The 9,671-nt window shown below is 41.6% G+C and overlaps 1 protein-coding gene and 1 long non-coding RNA gene across 3 annotated transcripts in view; one reads left to right on the forward strand and one right to left on the reverse strand.

Annotated features, from left to right (window-relative positions):
- LOC127143333 (uncharacterized) overlaps nucleotides 1–9,671 on the reverse strand; it is a 31,794-nt gene that overhangs the window by 5,933 nt on the left and 16,190 nt on the right. The window contains exons 3-4 of one of the 2 annotated variants that reach the window (XR_007814655.1): nucleotides 4,594–4,693; nucleotides 1,471–3,673 (exon numbers count right to left, since the gene is read on the reverse strand). The exons of the other annotated variant lie outside the window; for it this stretch is intronic. This is a non-coding gene — a long non-coding RNA (uncharacterized LOC127143333). Of the gene's footprint in view, nucleotides 1–1,470; nucleotides 3,674–4,593; nucleotides 4,694–9,671 lie in introns of those variants that run through there. 2 annotated transcript variants of the gene reach the window in all.
- Nucleotides 330–1,794, forward strand: LOC127143332 (uncharacterized). The gene is made up of 2 exons (XM_051076190.1): nucleotides 330–485; nucleotides 725–1,794. Exon 2 carries the CDS (start codon nucleotides 737–739, stop codon nucleotides 1,328–1,330), a length of 594 nt encoding a protein of 197 aa, XP_050932147.1. The 5' UTR covers nucleotides 330–485; nucleotides 725–736; the 3' UTR covers nucleotides 1,331–1,794.

Here is a 9,671-nt window from a genome sequence, read left to right on the forward strand (position 1 = left end):
GCTTTACAATTTACTTTACTATTATCTCGCTTAAAAATAAGATAGATTTAATATATTTATCTGTCTAAAAGAATATAAAATCTTGAAATAGTCATGTTGTAATGGTAAAGAGTAGTAAAAAGTCATATTCTAGACAAATGTAAATTAAAAGTTATATTAAATATCGATCATAAGATACCATTTGAGAAAGACATACAAATGACATCTCAAAGTGCAGCACACAGACACTGCACATCTAAATATAGCAGACTGGAACTTTACTCTGTATTTATAGCAGTAACTGGAACACCTCTCACCATGATTGCTGCTCTAAAGCACAACCATGTGGACAGAGTTATGTGATGCTGCTGTCCACACAGTGTAGGCCACACCCTCCCAGGAAGAAGTGAAACGCGGAACTGCAACTGAAGGACAGAAGAAAGATCTCAACTGGAGCTTTTAGGTCACTTGCAGCTGACAGATGCCTCAACTTCTGCTAAAATAAGGTAATGACACCTTTTTATGTTTTAAAAAACCAACAGACAGGCAGCTGTGTCTTTGTCAATCTCAGCTTTTTTACACTCAGCTTTTTTTCTTTTTTCTTTACACCAACTGTTTAACTTTATTAATACATCATGGTAAAACACAATAAGTAAGATATGACTAGCCATGACAGCAGTAAAAGGCTGTAAAATGTAGTTTTTGTTGATACTGTTATGACTTTATAGACTTTGTTCCACTCTAGGTCTGCTGGGTAATGGCTTCTCTCAGGGTTTTTCTCAGTCTTGCCATCTGTCTTCTGCTGGGGAATCAGACATTTGCCAGAAACAACGCTCCCTGCCAGCCTTCCAAATGGAACAACGGCTTCTCTACCTTCGTCAAACGCCACATCCGTTCTGGAACTCCTAATTCTCTCAACCAGAATGAATGGGAGAAGTACATCAAGAATAACGGGGGCTGTGACAGACCGACACAGTCTTTCCTTCACCCAGATGAGCTGGAAAGGGTGAAGGCCGTGTGCACGGACAGAGGGGGGAAGGTGTTCAAGGAGAACCTGTGCATCAGTGATAAGCCTTTCACTTTTGTCACAGTGAGGAGTGAACCGGGAACCTGCGGGATCAGGAGCGTCCGAGATGAAAAGAAACATCTGATCCTGGCCTGTGAAGTGCTGGACAATCAGTGCCTTCCTGTCCATTTCGAGGGAAATCCTACAGATGAAAAGCCTAGTAACAACGCCAGAGGCTGCCAGGACCCATCAACTCGAACGACTAAGGACAGTGCTAGCAGCTTTAAAATGACGTGGTTCTGGTTGTTGTTTATTCTTATACTTATTATTATTTATGGCTATTAACTTTTTTAAGTTGAGGAACCAGATACAACAAATGATTTTTTTTACATCTGCTCTTCTTCTCTCAACTACATCTGAGAAAACATTTTAAAATGAAGTTTTTCAAAACTGTGTTAAATCATAGTCACATCACCAAAGTATCACCCACAATTTTGTAGACAACTTTCGATTTTAAAAAATGTATTTCTAGAACTTTTATAATTCCATCTATTATATGCTTGTTCCTGTGTATCTGTCAGTTTGCTTTTAGTAGTTGTGCATCTGTCTTTAAGAGACAATTACAGGTTTGGTGCTCTAATGGTATTTCATTTAAAGCCACTGTTTAGGCATTAATGGTGCTGATGCAATCATGTACTGTATGGTGAATATTTTTATTTTGTAAAAGGGCATGATGAAACTGCCATACAAAAGGGATTGTGTTTAATACATTTATGGTATAATTTCATAAACTGATTTAAGACATGGAATTCATCTACAGTCCCTGGTTTCTTTTTAGTTCGGCAAGTGTGATACAGATCAGTGTAGTGACTCCACTCTGACCATAAAGAATGAAGTGTACATTTAAAAACTGTAACAGATCAACACAGTGCTGGTCTATAAAGACATCAAGAAAAAACAATCAAGAAAACAATAATCAATGTACAACTAAATTTGCAGACTCACAATATTCACAGATTAGAGTATAAATGTTGGCTTTATCTCTGGATCATAAATGTCTATGCCGTCTATGTCTATGATAACTCATATCTTATTGGAACTGGGTGTTCAAATATATACTCAAGGTTCACTCAAGTTTGCAGAACAAAACCATAAATAGTGCTGGTAGGCAATGATTCACATGAACATGAGTAATTAATCAAACACCACAAGGAACACCACATCAGGGTGTATCGTACTTCAACATGTGTAATATTTGCACTGGTAACGCCACATAAACCAGAAGCTGCAGAAAAAGAGGTCACAGATCAAGCTGCATTAAACTGGATGCTCTGAAAAACTTCTCTGGTTCCAAAGCAAAACCAATATAAATATGATATAAAAAGTATTTGCTTGGATCTATAAATGTAACACAAAGTTGCAACTGCAAAAATTTACTGTATTCTAAACCAATTCACTTTGCTTTGTACTCTAGCAGTAGCTCATTGAGGAGGGGTGAAACCCAAAAGGCACACTGAATATTAGATCATCAGACTGTTTCAGCCAAACATGTTGAGACTGTCCACATACAGACGATGGCAGTAATGCACGCATTTGTTGTTTGTCAACTGAAACAGGACAAAGAAAAAGAGTCATTCTTCTATAATTTTAGACTCTTGGAAACTCTTGACAAGTTACCATCACCACCACCCGCTCCCAGTGCAAACCCACATTCAGAGGCAGAGAAAACGAATAGCCCCTTTAAAGTTCGGGTCCCTCAACAAGATGCTGCTCCAAGATTAGGTGATACTTTAAGGCTTTTATCATTTCAGTAAATGATGTGCACAAACAAATTTTCACTGGTCTCTAACCCAACCCTGACCTTTAACCTTTTTTATCAAACCTTTTTTATCAAACAGTAATCTTGACCGAACCTAATTTCAAAACCAAACCCTGGAACACCTGGAGGCCTACATGGATTACAGCACTCTGTCATCACTCTGTAGATCCCACGGTAAAAACTGGTTCTCACGGAGACAGAAACACACAAACATAAATATATTCACTCACACAGTTTTCCAACAGTTTTCTGGACAAACTTGCATGTCTTCTGACTGCACCTGTCCCTGAGGGGATTTGAGTGGGTCTGTGTGTGTGCAGTCGCACAAACCTGTGTGCACTAAACAGAAATAAACATTAACAACAATAGTTTGATCACTTACAATAGGTCAGCATAGCTGCACATGCCCAGACATCTCCCACACGTGGAGCCAGAAAATTCCAGGTCTGAGTCAGGAGACATAACGTCACCTGTCTGTCACCACTAGATGGCAGGAGAGTCACTTCTTCCCATCACAGGAACCACAGGACTTAAGACTGAGCAATCTGATCTTTAATAAGATATTCTACTTGTCCAACAACCTTTTTTCATCTGCAAATATTAGATTATTTACGTATGATTACCTTTGAAAATTTTCCCGCAGAACATATGGAGTTTTGCCAAAAATCTGATCACCTTTTGTTTGAAAACATTTTTTATGAGGTGTTGAACTTGCCTGACTTTTCTGAAGCTCCAGGTATTGACTGCAAGTGTCTGAGCTGATAGTAGTGATTACAGATGATCCCTGAAAACATCCACAACTTTCCATTTTGCCATCATTTGACATCTTCTCTCTGTAGTTAGCTTCTGTAATTTTCTGCCCCGTGATTCTGTTGCAGAGACAGGGGAACACAAGCATCTTTTAGTCTGTAACTTGGCTTTCTAATTTATTTTCTTATCCTTTCATTTTCTCACAAGCCTTTGGCAAAGTCATGAGATCATGAAGAAATCATAGGACGCACTTAAGCTTAATGTTATTTTTCTGTTTCTGCCCAGAGGCACAGGGAATGATAAGTCTGCTGAGTGCCATTCAAGACAATAAAAAAACACAATAACACATAAATATCTCACCATTTCATCAGGTAATTTCATCAGGTAAAGGAGACATTAGGGACCAACACTGGTCACGTACTGTTACAGTGACCAGAAGTTGACCCCTACTGAAGTTTAACCATGGCCATACCTAATCCATGACATCATAGGGTCTCTCTCTCTCTCTCTCTCTCTCTCTCTCTCTCACACACACACACACACACACACACACACAGTAACACACACAGTCACATGTGTACAAATGTACTCATACGGGCACATAAGCATCAACACATTCACACATGCACAAAGTCATACAGAGAGGCTCACTGTCTGACACACACACACACACACACACACACACACAGAATCACAACTGAGGAAAAAGCCAAAGTGAACAACAATCGTTGACTCGGGGCGAGGAGGAAAGGCTACAGGAGAATAAAAGAATGAGTGCAGAGTGAGAGGCGGTGTGAGGGTGGAGGGGGCAGAGCAGTAGGATGCAAGAAGAAGGAGGGGTGAAACGATAAAACCAGAGCTGCACTTTGATTGAACTGTTTTTTGTTTTTTTGGTTTTTTTAAAACAAAACACATGGACATAAAATAAAGTGAAAAGCAGGGAAAGTATGGGAACCAGCACTTGCTTTTCTTCTCAGCTTTCTCCCATCGCTGCCCATCTTCTCCCAATCACTTTGACTCACGAAAACCTTGCACAAACCTTCCTCATGAACTTCTCCATCTAGTTTACTTCCTTTCTTTGCATCTCTGACGTCTCTTTTCTTCTAAATTCTCTCCATCTGTTGTCCTCTGTCCTCTTCCTGTTGAGTGTAAAGCAATTTAGCATCATTCAGGCCATACAATGCTGTTTTACAGTGCTGTTGTCACGTAGCGCCTGAGAGGAGCCCACGGGCTCGTTAAACTGTAGGTGGCTGTGGACAAATTGCAAAAACAGAAGAGATGTTTGGAAGAGATGGGACACAAACAAGACCAAATTTAAGATAACTTCAAAAGGTTAAACTTTTTTTGTCTGATCTGATTCAGAACACACAATATCTCCAGCACTTCTCCTTCCTAATCTAACCTCTCTCAGCTCTCCCTCTGTCCAGACCAACTCATAACAAATGAGCGCAATAATTAGAACCACAAAGACTTGAGGGGGAGGGAGGGAGATTTTAGGAGTTGTTGGAGGAGGGGGGCTGAAGGACAAAAGGAATAGAGTGTGAGTAATACAAGCGTCTGGGTGCAACTGCCCAGGCATCTAGAGGTTTAGTCTTATGTACAGGAGAAGACTCAGCCTGAGTCATAGACACACTCACACCCACACTGTGCAATCTGATATGCTCATGCTTATATTTCCTGGGTAACTCGACGTAGTGAGCGTGGGGACAGCTTTTTAAGTAATTTTTCTTTTTTTGTCTGAAGCTTTCTGTTTGATTCCGGTAAGATACGACTTCATCCATGGAAAACAATAAATGACTAACAAATGTCTGGCGGAGCCTGCGAACACACACAGACAAAGCAGGGGCGTCCTATATTTACAGCATCAGCTCAAGGCTGGCCTTATCTTGCCCTGGAAAACAAGGAACTTTTGCCCCCAGTTTTTTCAGGATTTTGGCATACAACATACACAGTCACACACACAAACACACTCCTACACATGCACACTCTGTGACAATTGACTCCCAGCCTCTATTCTCTCTCTCAGTTCCTCTTTTCTTATCTTTTCCCTGTCTGCTCGCTGGGTCTACCGCATGCTCTGCCTCTCATTTCCACGTACGTTGTTAAAAACGCTGCCATGTCCTCTGCTCTAATCAAACCCACATGGTTTGGTTGGTCAGCATATCAGCAGCCGGTAGCCCCGCACACACTTTTTGGCTGTGAATGTGTGAGCCACAGTGGCAGTTTGCTGTGCACGTCACACAGAACAGCGGTTCCCAAACCTTTTGGCTTGTGACCTCTTAAACTAAAACATCCTTTTGTGACTGTGGCACACGCTGTATATGTGTCACATGTTGTATATGTCTATGAGCTGTGAGTGTTTTTTGCATTTCACACTGTAATTTTTAGAGGCCTGCAGAGGTAGAGCTGTCCAGTAATTCACAAGCAAAGTGCAAAGATTAGAGAAAAGGAAACTGCTTTGTGTCACAGAAGTGATTTTTCTTCTTTCCTGTACAGTTAATCTTCTCTCAACCCGTCACATTCATCTAACGACCCCTTGGGGAGACCTTGACCATTTCACTGAAGCAGAGCTAAATCATAAGAGAAAGATACAGCAATCTGTGGCACTTTTGTCTGCATGCATTTGTGCTTTTGTCCTGTGGTTTCCTCTGAGGGTAAAGGCCACTGATAATGACTTCCAGGACTTGGCGATGGGGAAGGCCAGGGTCAAGTTCACATCTGGGATTACTGGGGTTACTGGGGTGAGCGGTTTTTACTGGAGGTCATCAAGATGATAAAGTGGAGAATGCCACTGAAGTGTGACTTTACTACAGGCTGATTGCACACGCACACACATTCACACACACAAGCTCCAACTTGTGCAATATGCGCTGCTCCTTTTCAAAAATTGGGATTGCAACATGCATGTGATAAGGGTCACATTTGTAATAGGACACAATTGTACCACTGTACTAAACATACTGCGCAGGCTGCATTGAGTGTAATATGGTGCATACAGGTCTTTGGGATAATAAACAGACTGTAGACAGTCTGGATGTTCCACAGACATGGTTCAAATCTGTGTCATTTGAATGAGTGGAGGAAACACAAAGCACAAGAGGAAGTGAGCGTGGAGATATGGCACATTTCACCTCAGTGAAAGTGTTGGTACAAGGCTCAGCCTGATTTGAATAAGGCAGAGGCTACACATACCCAAAGAGAAACAGAGAGAGAAATACAGCAAGTTATGGTCTCTCTGCAGCTACTAGGTTTGCAAAATTCTGGGAATTTTCAAAGTTGGAAACTTTACATGGGAATTAACAGGAATATATGGAAATTAATGACAATAGACAGGAAATCTGCAATGTTAGAGGTCAGCCTATAACAGGGGAACTCAAATGTAGTTGAAAAAAAACATCTTGCAGCATAATCTTGGTTAAAACAACCACATTTAATGCAAATTCAGTTGAATTTCTCCCCTGCACTGTGCATTCCTCCATCACATGCACAGATCATTTCTAGAATCCTGCTCACTACAGCAGGACTACTGAAGCCACACTACTGCACCTGAGCCTACGGACTACATCCAGTCAAGTCAGTTTGGATCATATTACTGGGCTCAATATATTTGATCAATGGTACTGAAGTTTAAAGAGCAGCTAGCCGGTAAATCAGATATGATAAATATAAGCAAACTAACACCATGTTTATATGTTTATTTTATTCAACATTCATGTTTTTTGTTGTTTAGTGAAAGAATCGATCTAAGTTTTACTCACTGATAAGTCAAGTTCAGATTTTCTTCATTATTTTCTCTAAAGGATGAATTTGTAGTTGTCTGATTAAATTACAGTAGAAAGACATGAAGGAAAAGAAATAAAATACATAGGTTTCCAAATGTTAGGGCTGTAACTATTGATTTCCTTAACTGCTGATAAACTGCAGTCCAAAACTGAAATATTTTCAGTTTTCCATGATATAAAACAAAGAAAAGCTGCAAATCCTGAGTTTGGAGAGGTTGGCAACAACACAATTACTCAAATAGTCTGCGATTTTCAAACAATTATTCAACTAATGGGTTCAGCACTGTAAAATATTGTATTATATTGTCTTAATTTTTCTTCTTCTGTATTGTTATTGCTCTTTATTCCTCTTATTGTTTCTCATAATGCTGAGTGTGTTTGCCATGAGCTCTGGCTGGTAAGAGTCCATCATTATTGTAAACAAGTCATGATACACTTTGCTTTCGCTTATAGGTGCTACAGTCTGTGAATCTTTGAGTTGGCAGCTGGTGATATCAGATACCAACAAGGATCATGGTATGAGAGAGAACACAGAAAGAAGAAGATAACAAAACAAAAGAGGTGAACACTATACGTGTGGAAAATAGTTGGAAGGGAACATAAGGAAATGAAGATGAGTGAAATAAAGTTGGCAGTAGAGAAGCAAACTAATACTTGCCTCCCAAAGACAGAGGAGTCTCTCTTTACATATCTGTTGCCTTCATTCTTTCACTGTTTCTCAACCTCTCCGTCTCTGTCACTATCTGTTTGCCTTTGATCTCCTGGCCCTCTCGGTCTCTGTCTCTCTTTGCTGACTCACTCTCCCTTACCTTTTTTGCCACAACAATGAGATAAAAAAATGACCGGCACTCTAGTCTCTAACTTTCTCCCTAACGTCTCCCTCTTTTTTTCTTTCTTCTCCTTTCCATCCTCTCCCCTTCTGTTTTCCCCTTCTCCCTCTCTTCTTCAGCGTGTTTGAGGAATGTGTCAGAGCAGCACAAAAGAACAAAAGCTTGACAGGAGGAGGAGGAGGAGGAGGAAGAAGAAAAGGGAGAGAACGGGGGGGGGGGTTGCGTGAGGTAAAGGAGAAGCAGAAGGGAGAAAGGGGGAATGAGCGAAGAGAGAAAGGCTGAGAGGAGCAGAGCACGGTTGAGCGGCTCTGAATGCCGAGCGGTGCTTTGTCATCACGTGCTGACATACAGCATCACACACATTTCAGAGCTCTTTATCAAGCGCTCCCTCTCTGAACAGCACGCACACAAGATGGGTGAGGCTGTCGCTGCTCTGTGCTGCTCGGCTGCCTGTTTGATTCAGCAGCCTTTGATGCATTTCTTGTTATGTCATGGTAATATGCTAAAGGCCTGCGGCGAGGCTGAAGATGAATTCTCCCGACGCTAGACAGCTCTCTATTGTGACCTTTGTGTTTGCATCAGTCACTTTCAAACTGGGGGCATGATCAATATCTTTTTTTTTTTTTGAACAGGCCGTGTTGGACAGACCACAGCAGCAGTAAGTCAGACTAATGCTGCTGCTTTAACATACATGCTGCATTAAATCTGGACCCACCTGGCCTGTAAATTATACTTTTCTACTTTAATGTGACAAGACTGTTTTGTTTCAGTGTTGTCAGAGCAAAGCCTTAAAGGGTTAACAAATGCAAGACAGGTGCGAGAAGTGAATGACAGGAAAAAAAAGAGAGATGATGGGAGATTAGAGTGGAAATTACAGCTCTGATATGGCTCACCTCTGCTGTTCGGACCAGGAGGAACTTGTGAGGACATGCTGTGATTGTGGCATGGTGTGTGGCCAAAGAGAGGAGTGTGTGACTGTGTGACTGTGTGTGTGTGTGTGTGTGTGTGTGTGTGTGTGTGTGACGGAAACAATGCGAGCAAGCTTTGTTCACATCAAACAGACCCGCCAGTCGATGCGAGTCGCTTGGATTTGGATACAGGTCTGTGCGTAAAAGCGCATATCACGTTACCATATATCAATCTGAGGCTGCTATTCACCTTTGTTCGTCAGTGTGTCTTTGTTATATCTCTGACACTGAGCCGGTGTATTAGTGTGTGAACGTGCAGCCTATATGGTTTGCTGAGGGACCTTCTACTGTGCCCACCCCCACATCCCACTCCCTCCTCCTCCAAATCGCCCGGGTTACCTCGCGCTAATTCGCCGTGCAGTGTAGCGGATGGGATCATCCATCAAGAGTCAATAGTTAACGTCGGCTTTGTCCCGTTGCCATCCATCATCAGCGCGTGCGTGCGCGCATACATACAGTGGGTGTGCTTGTGTGTGTGTGTGTGTGTGTGTGTTCTTTATAGGACTACCTCCGACCCCGCGGGCCCCTGACCCTGGC

This window comes from Lates calcarifer, linkage group LG15 (genome assembly GCF_001640805.2).
Source record: "Lates calcarifer isolate ASB-BC8 linkage group LG15, TLL_Latcal_v3, whole genome shotgun sequence".
Lineage (NCBI taxonomy): Eukaryota > Metazoa > Chordata > Actinopteri > Centropomidae > Lates > Lates calcarifer.

What these genes read in the sequence shown, in the direction of transcription:
- LOC127143332 (XM_051076190.1), top strand. Translation starts at nt 737, where the DNA reads ATGGCTTCTCTCAGGGTTTTTCTCAGTCTTGCCATCTGTCTTCTGCTG.